Source organism: Mixophyes fleayi, chromosome 3 (genome assembly GCF_038048845.1).
Source record: "Mixophyes fleayi isolate aMixFle1 chromosome 3, aMixFle1.hap1, whole genome shotgun sequence".
Taxonomy (NCBI): Eukaryota; Metazoa; Chordata; class Amphibia; order Anura; family Limnodynastidae; genus Mixophyes; species Mixophyes fleayi.
The window spans coordinates 302207312-302222033 of NC_134404.1; the positions used below are offsets into that span (position 1 = coordinate 302207312).

Here is a 14722-nt window from a genome sequence, read left to right on the forward strand (position 1 = left end):
TACAGTTAATGGAGGCACTGTTATCTATAGAAGAATAGTGTTCCAGAGGAGCCTATGTCATGACCAAGTTTGACTACACATTCAGTGTTAACAAGTTTTATTTTCATTAAGACAAACACACGGGTTTCCAATTTTCAACCTATATAGGTAGCATAAGTTAGCAGATTTATACGCCATCCACAGAAATTTAATTGCTATATACATTAGATAGGACTGATTAACCAATCTTTTAACCACTTAAATACAAGTTGTGTATTTTCTGTTTAATACAGTGTTTTTTTTTATTCCTCTGCAAGGTTGCTATTTTATAACTTGTATTTTTACACTAACATTTGCCATGTCAAGCTTCGGACTGAACAGCTGGCATTAGGTGTTAGGGATGAACTTATTGAATACAGTGAAACAATGATTAAAGTGTACTTGTCATCTATCAGCAGTGGCAGCCATTGTGTGGTTTGCATCGCATGAATATTGTGTAAGACCACAAAAAGGCTGCCTCCAATGGTGTACACAAAGGGTGCACCTTAAATAGTGGGAGCGGGGGAATGAAACAGCATAAACTTAATGGCAAAAGGACATCACCGTCACACTTGCACTGCTGTACACCTCTGCAGAATCTAAATAAAACCAATGGATATAGCTAAGGAAACTGTACATTTGAATGATTAAAATAGGGCAAACACTGCACATTCACTAATATTTCTCCCTTGTACAATTTTCTAATTAATCTACTTGCCTTGTATTACTGTATACACAATTGAAACAATATAGTGGTTGCAATTGATTGTGTTAGTTAAGCACTTGTTAGTTTTGTATACGGGTACCCATATGTAAACTTCAATTACATGCAGGGCAGTGTTGGCCGAAAATACTAAATACCTTCATTTTCCCCATGACTAGACAAATTAAGACAATACTTATCACCATACAGTTTGATATTACTTCCAATAAGTACAATATTTATTAAACATTTCTTCAGTTGTTTGTTACATATTGTGCAACAAATCACAATGTTCTGCAGCCACAAATTATATGCAGGGTATGAAGAAACTATTCACGCTTCTGTTGTCAGAGGGCCCTGCAGCGCAATGGTCTGCTGGCTTTTCTGGCAACCAAGGGGCCAATCATAGTGTAATCTTTCCATTTAGAACTCTACAAGAAAAGAACTAGCAAAATCAGATCTTACATATAACATCTCACTAAACTTTATTGATGCATGGAAACTGACAGACACTGTTGTGCTGTTTGATACAAAATGGCTGAACTTCATCTTCAGAAGACTAAACCTGACTCCTAAACATGCCAATTGAAATAGCAAAATAAATGGGGGAGGGGGGGTGAATAGAATCTTAAACATCCACAGGGGGGACAGTCTGGTATTAGTAAAGCAACAAGGGTTACACACATTGAGAAACCAGCACATGAGTGGGAGAGAGGAAAAAAAAAAAAAAAGGTTTAAAACAATTCTGAAAATGAAGTTAGCGGTCTTGAGTCAAGGGCATAAAAAAAAAGTCAGTATTGTGCGTTTACAATTGCTGACCTTTGGGGAGACAGTAAGATTCTGCTGTAGTGCGGCTACATACAGTACAATTCAGGCAATTTTTGTTTTGTCACTTAGGTTCAGATTGAGATTTCACTGCTGTGAGGAGGGAATGGGGTGGTTTATGGGGCAGGCCGTTTTAGCAGCAACCTCCGCTGGACTGCTTGACTGGAGTGCTCTGGATTTTGACATTGGACTTCTCTGCACCGCCGGCTGTAGCTCCAGGACCCATTCGCTTTTTGATCTCGGCAGCCATTGTCATGAAGGCCTGCTCTACGTTTGTCGCATTCTTCGCACTCGTTTCCAAGAATGGAATTCCCAGAGAGTCTGCAAATTCCTGAGAGTGGCAGACAACAAGCATGAGTTACTGTATGTACATCTATGTTTAACAAAGACATTATAGACCGGAAACGGAGATACAAGTTCTGCAGAGTTGTTACATTAATATACAGCAGGGGCTTTCACAAGAAGTACACGTTTAACAGGGTTTTAATTGAAACTTTTTTTTGACCAAATCATCTCTTCTCAATAATAGTTCTTTTATGGTTGTCCCTCCCCCAGGACTCCACTTTGTTACACTTAGCAGGGTTGTAGTCTTAGAGATTAGCAAAGTTCAGCACAAATACAGGCTGGTTTGCAGTGGTGCAAAGTTCTGGCAAATAGAGTGAGTTCCGCTTTGCCTTTCCATACTACTTGTACATTCTCGGTCACTAACATAAACACAGAAATCCTCGACTCAAAATACTTATTCTCATATAAATCAGACTTATGCACCTAGATTAGCACCATTAGTGGGGATGGGATACTACTGCGACAATTGTTATAGCATTTAACACCCAAGAAATAATGTCACATGGTTTAAAAAGGACAGTAATACCAGACAGTCATAAGGTTTAGTAGAACTTAGAGATAAAATATGAAGGGATAATACCTGAAACAGACCAGCTCTCACCTTTGCTGTTGTGTAGTCAACTACCTTCTTTGTAGTTAGGTCACATTTGTTCCCTACCAACAACTTGTTAACATTTTCGCTGGCATAACGGTCTATCTCCTGAAGCCACTGCTTTACATTGTTGAAGGATTCCTGAGAAAGGAAACACATTTACAAATCATATGCACATTCACCTGCTCTGTAAGTAGCAGATTAATGGGCTGCAGCATATTGATACAAGACTTGCAGATCATTAAAAAACTGCCTTGTATGGAAATAAGTATTTTACAATCTTTACCAATAGTATGTAATAGAATCTTGCAAAGAGCAAAATTGCGGCATTAAACTGAAAACGTATTTAGGAACCAAAAATGGGCAACTAGTGCTTATAAAGTCACATACTGAAGCACAAGAAGGGGGGTTTTTCTCCTACAAGTAATGTTAGATACATTACACTTGAAAGTATATCCAGATAAGATAGGCAGAGGTTAGATCCGTAAACATGAACAATGTAATTATTAATATATAGGTATTAACTGTACAATTCCATGAGACAAATACAAAATAATGAATGCCTCTTTACTTATCCTACTGTGTATGAGAATGTATAACACATGCTTTCTGTATGAGAAGAATATTGCAAATTACTGGAAAAATAAAATAAATTGGCAGAGAAGATACAAGCAATCAAATGAAAACATACAGAACTGAACAGTATTTTATGCACTAACTTTATACATTTTTTTAAAAAATCTATATTTTAAAAAACTAATTAAATTCTGTGCGTTTAGGAAACATTGTTTTTACTGGGTTAATTTTAATGCAAAATAGAAGATCTATAATATAAATGTCTAGTCGCGTGTGTTAGTGTGTGTGTGTGTGTGTGTGTGTGTGTGTGTGTGTGTGTGTGTGTGTGTGTGTGTGTGTGTGTGTGTGTGTGTGTGTGTGTGTGTGTGTGTGTGTGTGTGTGTGTGTGAAAAATAAAACCAAGCTGCAGCGCCACCTGCTGGGCGGAGTTATACACTGACCTACTAAATTCTTAGTGTGTGTGGATAAAAAATTCAGAAAGGGCTAAAATTTGGTATACTAAGATGTTTTTAATTTGTTAATTTAATTTGTTAATTGTTAAAAGTGCTTATAAAGATTTAAAAAAAATATATATATATATTTCTTGAAGGAGAAGTGACAGTTGGGAGTGGTTGGTGGTTGCCGGGGGTGACAGTGGGGAGTGGTTGGTGGTTGCCGGGGGTGACAGTGGGGAGTGGTTGGTGGTTGTCGGGGGTGACAGTGGGGAGTGGTTGGTGGTTGAGGGCCGGGCTATGGCCCAAATGCATGACAAGAACCTTTTTAACACCTTAAGTAGCTTGACTTGACTAGAATGCATGAGTATCATGCACGGGTTAACTTGTGTTCTATATGTGGATTTATTATGTATCATCCATCAAGTTAAGAAATTAACCCCCTACTCAGACCATTAAATAAGAAGACAACTGTAAAAAGTGGTAAAAACCGCAATTGTAAAAGGAACATTGACAAGAAGTTACCTGGTCTGTAACATCGTACACAACGATGATACCGTGGGCGCCTCTGTAGTAACTGGATGTGATAGTTCGAAACCTTTCCTGGCCAGCTGTATCCCACTGTGTAGGAAAAATTTGTAGGTTTAATACATTTATATGGGAAACATTTAACAATGTCATTTGTATCATATGCCACAACACTGCATTGGGAACGGTCACACACGGTAATCTTAATTCAAGACAAATCACAGGGTTCATTTGTAATGACACCTTGCAATATCAAGTCTAAAACACCTACCAGAACTGGTGTGATAAAGATTGTACTAGGTAAAAGAATGCATATGTTTTTAAAAACACTGTTGAACAGAGAAATACCTAGTGGTGAGGCCTGTTTTATAAAGGGGGGGGGGGGTATAGAAATGGAGCACAAAATATAAATTTAGGACCTCTAAACATGCTTCCTTAATGTACCTTTAACAATTAATTACATGCCTTACCAAAAGGTGGCTAAGTGTCCAATTGTCCTAAGAGTTTTATACAACCTGTATGTTAGGTCTAGAGGTTCTTTAACACTTTATAATATTTTCCCCACTAACCCTTTAATAATGTGTTCCCTGAATAAGGTTATAGAGCATAGTTTAATAGATGCCATTAAAGAATTGTACTTCCATATTTCCTACAAAGCCTGTGAAACTGACATGCTGCAGCTGTTTGTGCTCCTGTGTAACGTGACTATACGAGTTGTGTTTCCATTACCATATCAGCTTTACCGCACAGATGAAAGACTGGCAAAACCTGCACTGCCACCTAATGGATCTTCTAGTCAACTGACAATTGACTAGTTTAACAGATATGTATTTCCAGTGAAGAGATATACAAAAATAAATCTTATTACTTCCCTCATCTTGTATCACCTGCACTCGTTATGCTTTTATTTATTTTAAAGAATCCTAAACAGTTCCGATCAGGGGATATAAAACAGAGCATGCTTCTTTGCCATTTAATAGCATTAGCCAGGTTTCCTTTTCACAGGAACACCACTAGTTATACATAAATGATGGATCCTCAATAAAAATACAGGGGATGGGGGATTCGATTCTGAACAAAGTGCCACTGGTCATCAGTGCAATGTGCGCCTACACACTACTGGTTACTACAGTATAGGGATCTCCACTCATTTTTGCTCTCAACTCAGAGTGGAGATTTCAGGCTGGACATCACCAGGGAGCTTTTCACAGGACCAGCACGGTCATCAAAATTGACTTCACCCCAAAAAAAGAATATGAAATGTGAAATCATAAACAGCCTACAGAGGTTCTCAGAAGCAGAGTCAAAAACTCTGAGGCACCATTCAACCTGGTAGGTACCAAATTAACAGACCATAGATCCCCACCTTTCTTGGGGCTTAATCAGATCATTCATGCAGAATTGCTCATGCAAATACAGACATCTCTCTCAGAAGAGAATGCAGGCACTGACCCCACACTACTCACACCAGACCTGTAATTTGCATGCACAATTTTTTGGCTCTTCAATCTGACTTGTGGTTTCTGCTACCACCATTGTGAGCAAATGGTTAGTACCACCACGGTTATCTACAATATCTGATTTTCAAAATGGTTTGCTCTTGTTTAATTTGCAACATGGCATTAGTAAAAGCCATTAAACCACTCATCGTAAACTAATTTCCAGAACTTTACAAATACAGCTCTAAAATGAAATGAAATTCACGGTGTATTTTTTTTTTTTTTATTTATTTTTAAAAAAAATACAAACACCTTGGGAAGATTCACACTGAAATTGCTGTCTAGGTGTCAAAAGCAAACATGTGCCTTGGAAACATATATACAGCTTTTCAACCATAAGGACCATTAAAGACAAAGTGTGTGGTTGGGTACTAGAATTGACCAAACATCCTGCTACACTTCTGAGTTTCCGTAACAGATTAAAAAATAAATAAATTAGCAAGTCTTTACTATTTTATCATACTACGTAATGCCATGTAGATGGCAATTAGACATACCTGCGCAGTAATTCACCTCTAGGCCCTCCCACATAATCTGGACCGCCAGCTTATTCCGCTGCTGGACCCATTAAGCTCAATTATCATCGTCATTGACATCTCTGCAAGGCTGCTCCTAACTCCAATACTACAACCAATTCACATGCATCCACATCATTCCCCCATGTATCTACTTCATTTATCCTACTACGCTGTCGCATGCTTCTATTCAAATGCCTCCTTTCACTCCAGTACACAATTACTTCCTTCCCCTCAAAACTTCCCTCCTTGCTAGTCTGCACCCATCTCCTCCACAGACCTATACAAGCAGAAACAAAACCCAACACACTCCACCTCCTTAACCCGCTCGCCCTGCTCATTTGCGGGGCTGTTAGCAACATCTTACCCAATCCTGGCAATCACACCATTTGCTCACACTCCTTGTTCCAACCTAAAACTTCCCATCCACATAATCAATCAACCACACCCACCATGCCTCCAATGTCTTTTCCTTCAGCCTCACCTTTTGTCATCACACACAAGTCAATTCAGTTTTCTTCACTAAAACTACTCCCCTTCTGCTATAACACCAATATAAATGCCTGTTTTACAACAGCATACTCCATTAAGAAATGCAGCAACCGTATACTGTCTTCAGTGATCTAATCTCAACAACGTCACACCAAACAGAGCTGCTCTCTGCAAAAGCAATGCCGAGTACCCACTGGAGGAAACCTTGCTGGAATGCCAATGCCAACTTCCTTCACTGTAAATAAATGTTTTCATCTTACAACGCTACTCTAAGTGCCAAGCAAACCTATTTAATTTCTAAAATACACCCAGTATTCTAAAACACCTAATGTCTCCTTGTCACAGTCAATTCACTTCTCTGCCGACCTATCCTCACAAGTTCACTACCTTGCTGGTAACTTTTCTTTGCCCTCCGATTTACCCCTCCCATCCAGGTTCATTCGCAGTCCTGTTGCTGCCACCTCTAAAACATGGCTTTTCTTGCCCAAAATGCAACAAAAACTTTTCCATTCTCATCTTCTGTCTCCAATTAATACAACCTGCTCCTCTCTGGAATTCCCCTCACACATCTATCCCTGCTTCAATTCATTTTAAATGCCATTGCAAAACAGTTTTCTCTCTCACCACTTCACAACCGCCACAATTATCCCAACCTTCACTGGGCCATTTCCCAAATGTATTATAAATGTTCTTATGAGTAGTGCTCTCCCTACTTGTTTTAAAGTCTACATTTAGTCTAGCATGTATACCCGTTTTAGGAGTGCCATTTCCCCACTAACACTACAAACTAGTATGTCATCACCCCAAGCAGAAAGCAGAGAGCATCACAGAACGGAAATGTACAGGGTATAAGCCTAACATGTGTCATTCATTACAATTTTCTTCTATGTCCATCTGTAAGGGATAAATGAGCAGCTTCTTTTCTTTGAGAAAACAGGAAGAAATCTGGCTGCATATCAATTATACATAATGTCCATCCAAGATTATAACAATATATAACAATGTTGCAATCAGCAGTTGCACCTCTGAACAATTACACAAATTACTTACTATTTGAAGTTTAATTGTTTTTCCATCTAATTCTATAGTTCTGATCTTAAAATCCACACCAATTGTACTGATGTAACTTTCCGTGTATGTGTCATCCTGTAGAAAAACAAAAACGTAGCACATCAGCATAGCACTTAATACTTATTGCAAGATCAGATAAAAGATCAAGGGTAAAACTGCAACAAATGTATTATATCTAGTAAATTCATACTTGTATTCTCCACTATTATACAACCATGGTTTTCCAATTAGGACCAATTCCTACTTACAGTTTTCTAATATGCCGTGCAGTACATGCAGGGTGCATTCAGAACACAGGTGGCAGTAACGGTCATGAAACCATTTTTACTTGCAGTTTTGCTACAACCATGGACACAGAGGGGTGGGGTTGCAGGTACAAAGCCTCTTTTAGGGGTCTATTGTTGTCAGAACAGTTAGTCCTCATCAAAAATTAAATAAAAAGGGAGTAAAGGCTCATTTAGACAGTATACATACAGCACTCTAAAGTGTATTAGAGACGCAGGAGACCTGCATGGAAATGCTTATCTACAGAGCTGTTAAAGTTGTTGGAGGCCACAGCAGGAAGTAGTGCAGTGTACTGTGTGTGCTCTTTCAGGGACACTAGTATGGAGAAACCCTTTAATAACTCCATTATACACATTTACATGTCTTGTTAATCAAGTGTGTGGACACAAAGGTGAACTGACAATTTAAAAAGTAATTATATTTGCACACCTGGGTGATAACATTTTAACACAGGCACAAGACAGTGCCTAAATTTTCTGCTTTTTTACATTTTCATTTTGCCTTTTAAATTATGTATAGCTGTACTGGTACTTGATCTACTGAAGTATAATATGATCCAGGTTAGCTTCTTCTCTGCTGAAACCTTATTCCCTTCATCGTTCATTTTATGAAAAATAGACCTACTCAACCCTCCCAAGTGTCCCAGTTACAAAAGCAACACACAGAAGTGTATTAACTAAGTTTAGACATACACTGATATCCTGTTAAGTTTTTATTTATTACTGAGTATTACCAAGTATTACTATGCTAGCTGTAGGCCATAAAAAAAATAAAAAAATAATCAAGCTTACCCAGTGATATATTTTAATACTCATATTTTATAGATAGTTTAAGTTATAGATTTAAGACATTCCCTGTGCCAGCTACCGCCCTAATGCAGAGGGGATGGGCAGCAAGCAAGAGGTCTAAAGAGGTGATAATACCTGGTCCAATGTGGAAGTAAATAATACAGCTAATAAATCATCCTGTCACTGAATAATTAATCTCATTTTCCTATAGCCATAAGCCAAACACAGTAAGAACTGTCCCCTGTGCTGTGTGTATGGACAGTTATAGATAATATTGAAACATTACTACTATAAAACATCAAACTTTTTTTGTTTTTTGCTTGTTTTTTTGAGTACAAGGAAACTCCAGTGTATAAAATATGCTCCTTTCCCAAGTTACCGCTTTGGAAACCAAATGTTCTACAATTATGTAGGATCACTGGCAGTAATGCTCATTTTACCTCTGCGGTACTTCTGATACAGGAGTGTTACACCTCATGGGCTGGTTTCTGTTAGGTCACATTCTATCTCCCATTTCATCATTTGCTGCTTCCCCTTCTTTCAAGTTTTAACTATTACTATGAAATTGTTATTTGAATTATGTATATAAAATTCATCATTTATTTTATTGTATAATTTTGATAACATAAAAGTGACATGATTTATATGGTTATGAAATAAATTAAAAATGCTAAACTTTCTACTGGTCATGTGATAAAATTTACAAACAGCTTAATAATTGATTAGGATTACTGCAATTTTGGTTATTCGCTCTATTTCTTTTCTCCTCTACTTTGGTCATCAATACCTTTTCTGTCCTTTACGGTTTTACTACACTCTATATTTGTTTCATAAGAGCAACAAAACAGCATGAAAAGCACACGTGAGCATCTGATGCACTGATCAGGATTTCAATGACTAGAATGAATGGAGTCCAGATCAGAGCATGCAACTCAAATCTCTGTACATAAATAGGAACTCAACACAGAATTTTAAAATTAATACACAAGCATAATAACATTTGTCTATAAGAATTGCATACAACAAAATGTACTTACTGCAAATCTAAGCAGAAGGCAAGATTTTCCCACACCGGAGTCTCCAATGAGAAGCAATTTGAATAAATAGTCACTACAAAGAGAAAAAGAGGGTACATTTTACAAATAAGTCTTAACAAGTCAGTCATCTTCCCTGTGTCACAATCACATGACAAAATTTCCAGAGCTCCGTCCAAAAGGCCACCTCCTCCCCACCCCCTTCAGTGCTGTGTGCTGGAGGCTGACGCACAGGCCAGGCTTGCCGGCATGTTTTATACTGGTGATATACAAACATTACAAAATGCAAACCTAAAAGCATTATATAATGGGGCTTCTAGGATCACCTAAAATGAACTACAAATAAGCTTTAGATATAGACACTTCGCAAATTGTGGCGCAAAAACCAGGTGTTTAACTTTAGCTATTGTTAGTAATAAGATGTAATTTTAACATTACTTAAAAGGTTTGCGAATATGGTGTTAAGGTGGTTCCATTAAAATGATGTTATACACTTTTGCTCATATTAAAAGTTGTACATTTGGCCTCTGTATCAAAAGGTTCTGCTAAAAGTTTGTGGAAATTAGAATTGGAAAACCTGCAACAACATGTTGGGTGTTTTAGATCTAGCACAAAATGTTTTAATTCATAACATACATGCCAAAAGAATTGCATTTATAGGTGAGGAATGAGAAGATAATAGGTCATGTCCACAAGTGGGGATGTATATTTGCATGGGCATGTATATAGAACAAGCTCTGTGACGTTGTATTAAATAAATTACTGGAAAGTGTCCGGCACAAAAGCTTGTTATCAGATCGTTTTGATTCAGTACTCTTGGTTACCATGCTAATGAGGTCCAGACACCCCCATCCCCCATGTATTGTATTAAAACAGGCAGAAAAAGGTATCCAAGATATAAAGCTGCATTACCACCTAGTTTCCAAATGAGCCCCAGGGGCTGCTACATGCTGCCATTTTTCCTGAGCTTCTCAGTTCCTGTTATAGCCTTAGCAAGAAACTGCAACTCGTGATTAGTTATCTTGTTCACAGCAATTTAAAGATGTGAGCAAAATTGATTTGCTGGTTCTCCATCATAGAGGCTTGGGGAAGGGAAAGGATAGGAAAATATTTTTTTAAGGTGTAAGTGCAGCTTTAACATGAAAGCAACTCAAAATAAGGCAGGGCTTACACTATTAAGACTACAAAAAAAATCAGGATAGAAATCCCTGCAATCCAGGTCACCTGAACATTGGCTCCATATATTAGTCAGGGGTTGAAGCAGTTGGTGACTTTCTAGTTGATTACTTAGGCTGGGTACACACTACAGTGTTTTCAGCAGATCAAGGTCAATCACAGGCTAAATCACCATTCAGCCCGAAATCGCATTAGTGTGTACACTGCAACGATGAAAGATTATCGTTCCAAAGCAAATCATATCGTTTGATTTTTAAACCAAACTAAAAATGTTGTTCCAATTCTGCAGTGTGTACTCACAACGAGCAGTGTAGGCAGATCACTATGGAGTTTACAGAGTCACAATCTTTTCAGTCAATGGGTATGACACATGATGAGCAGAGATCTGAAGGTAAATCGTGTAATATGTGTACCCATTAATCGGCATGCTGATCAGGACTTTTAATTGTTGGCAAAATCATTAAGAATATTGCATCGGGAGAAATTTTGTATAGTGTGTTCTCCGCCTTAGCAGTTTACAAGCAACCTTAAAAACAGCCTGTTGTAAGCTTGTCTTTCAAATAAAAGTATTGCTACAACAGATATCGGGGCTGCAGTACACATTCTAAAATGGTTTATATTTTTCAAAAGTAACCTCTTCACAAAATAACAGTATTTTAAAAGTTTTTACTACAGTATAAGTGACAACGAAGGTTAAAGACAAATAAAACAAATATCCTCATTTCAAAGTCATAAATAGTTGACCATTTAACACACAAGAAACTAAAGCCATAAACACATGTCTGGCTATCCACAAAGAACGAGAGACATTAAGCCTATATCAAAGGCCTTGCATAATTTGCATGAAACACGTGATTAAGATTCTGGATGTTTTGTAACAAGTCTTTTCTAGGTAGAAAACAAATAACTGAGGCGGCTGCAAGTAAATGAAGCTGTGACCTGTCCAGATCACTGTGCTACAATAATGAGGTATGATACCGTTACCATGGCCACAAAGCAGCTCCCCCCAATCACCTGTAGTGAGCACACTATGGAGCAGGCCAAAACAAAGAACCTTGACTCTTCCAAATGGCCTCTCGTTTATTTGCAACAGGAAAGTCTAGCACAGCCTTTTTAATATACGACTGTTAAAACTATCTTGTGGTTATGTCCTTCATTCGTTCGTGTGGGGAGGAGAGAGAATCTCTTATGTCCTTGTTTAATATTAAGTAAGGCTCATATTTCAACTGCTTCTAATATTCATGGTGGAATGGGGCAATAGTGATAAGAGACAGGTTTATTAAAATATATTACAATTTTTTTAAGAGATTTAAAATAATAAATTCACAGATTTCTATGAATAAAGGTAAATGCACTGGTAAGCATTAGCCTGACTTGACAATGCAGATCTGTTGTATAGTAAAGAGGGAATGAACAATTCTTCCCTCCACCATTAAATATTGCTAGGGAAAAAGCCTACATCTCTGGGACATTGTCCTAACAGAATCACAAACAAGATAAACATGTAATTATACAAAAACATTGTCAACTTGTACTCATTGTGACATAAATGGCCCTGCTATGGTGTACTAATCTGTAACCTTGCTTGTCAATCACACAAGTTCTAGATTTGTGGAAGAAAGAGGAGCACAAATCTTCTAAAGCAATGACTGCGTTTTCAGAAGGGCAGACTATACACTGTGCTGGACAGATAAAGTTAAAGATTAAACCATTTGGTTGCTTTCATACATGAATGAAAAGTGGCTCTACTAGCTCTTTAATGTAGACATTGACGCGCCATCCTTTCATGACATGAATTTCAAATAAATTGTGGATATTAAAATAATATGTGTGCCTGTGTGTGGAATCAATGTATTTGCAAGTTTTCAAAATAAATGAAGTGACAGCAAAAAATTATGTTCTAGACTAGGGGGATGCTAGAATCAGTAGGTTAAATCCAAAGACTGATTAATAAAGTATAATGAAATATCCATAAGGGTCAGGGGGATATATCTATCTATATATATCCATCTACCTTAGTAGTGAAATATCCTGCAATTATTAAAATGCCAGAACTTGTGAGGCAGCTAAGAGTATACAAGTTACACATGATAAACATAGAAAGACACCATTAAAGAACACTAATCTTACTTGTCTAATGCAAGTATGGGGAATGTATGATACTATTCCTCTCTGGACTTAAACATGTTTCTATAAGACAAGTAAAGTCTGCTCTCAGAGCTTCCCATGCACTAGTATTTTTTACCTCCATCGTGCCCCTTTTCCCAAAAATCTACCGCAAATTGTATTTTTGAATAATCTTGTAATACAACAGGTTGAGTGCATGGTCTGGTGTAATTGATGGCATTTCTAGACATAAGTTTTACTGTGCAAAAGATATAAATGTAGCAAAAATATCTGTGAACAGGATTCTGATGGACACAATTGTGAGTAACTTTAGTGTTATTAGAAACAAAGTCAATGGAAATCCCATGAGTCTGCATTTGTTACAGTCAGAAAGAGAAGAGACAAGGGGATTAAGAGACAGACAACCGAAAGTGACAGACCCAGCAAAACAGAGACCACAAACTAGGTCTAGTATGTATCCTCCTGTACTAGCTACTACTGTGCAAAGAAAACATGGTAAAGAATGTCTGAAACGCTTACCGATCATTCACAATTTCTTGGCAAGTCATCGAACATACACTACAGGCATGGGGAAACTAACAATATAAACTAGGCACATACACTATGGCTGGTCCTTGGATCACAGAATAGCCAGACCTGTGGCTGATATGACCACACAGACTGATACATTTTACAGATCAAGTCGTTTGGAAAATGAACTGAAAGACTATTGCGAAGTCTCTTCAGGAGTTGATGAATGAAAAGTCCAACATTTAGTGCAACAGCAAACAATACAGGTTGATTACCTCTAAATTAGACTCAACTCAGAGTCAATATTTGTTAAACAGAAATATCAGCTCAGTGTTTAATTCCTGTGACAAACATGTAATCACAACAAAAGTGTATCCAAGATGGACAAAATAGGGATCACTGATCCACTACAATAATGCATTTAAAAAGCTGGACAGTGGCTATAAGGTCAATTGTCACTCCCGTAAAAACACTTTCTCAGTAGTCCTGTGTTACCCATTTCACTGTTCCACATCAACATAATGAGGGACATTTATAAAAAAGTGGTCAAGAGAAAAAGAAAAAAAAAAAATACCCCACACATTTGTAAAAATTGTAAAGGCAGCTTTTATAAATATTCTCAGTAAAGCATGTTGAACTCAATTTAGGATGTGTGATCTATTGTGTGCAAAATGTACATGCTTTCTGTCACTTATAGATGACCTGCTCCGTGGCATCAGACATTATACAACTCTACTAAGCAGTATTTAAACATTAAAAAAAATAATTTTTGGTAGTAGCTTTCTGAAGTGTCCTTTTAGTAGGCACTGCAGCTCTTAATACATTTGCATGTAGGCAAGGTAAAAAAAATTAATAGGAAGTTGAAATTTGCAACCTATTAAATAAGTGTGTTTGGTTGCTATTAGGATATGTACTTAGCCTGGAAACCTACTAAAACTGAATTCTAAACAAATCTTATATAGGTCACCTGTATATGACAAATAAGACAATTGCCATCAAATGTCGTCAATAAGCTCCAAAGGTTGTTGCAAGTGGCTCCCTGCACCATCATTAACAAGAAGCAGAACATATAACGCATCTTGTGACTTGCAGCAGGAGAGACCATATTTCTTATAAAATGGCAACAAGCTCCAAACCAGTCATGAAAAGCTCAACCCAATGTATTGCCAAATCCCATTGGTAAGGACTGACAATGGGACATTTTTTT

The 14722-nt window shown here is 37.4% G+C and overlaps 1 protein-coding gene across 1 annotated transcript in view; it reads right to left on the reverse strand.

Moving 5' to 3' along the window:
• Positions 1–80: 80 nt before the first annotated feature.
• The window catches only part of RAB1A (RAB1A, member RAS oncogene family), a 28851-nt gene continuing 14209 nt past the window's right edge, over positions 81–14722 (reverse strand). The window contains exons 2-6 of the mRNA XM_075203912.1: positions 9706–9778; positions 7575–7670; positions 4016–4111; positions 2493–2624; positions 81–1877 (exon numbers count right to left, since the gene is read on the reverse strand). Of these exons, the coding sequence (XP_075060013.1) occupies positions 1680–1877; positions 2493–2624; positions 4016–4111; positions 7575–7670; positions 9706–9778 (595 nt within the window). The 3' untranslated portion in view covers positions 81–1679. The remainder of the gene's footprint in view (positions 1878–2492; positions 2625–4015; positions 4112–7574; positions 7671–9705; positions 9779–14722) is intronic.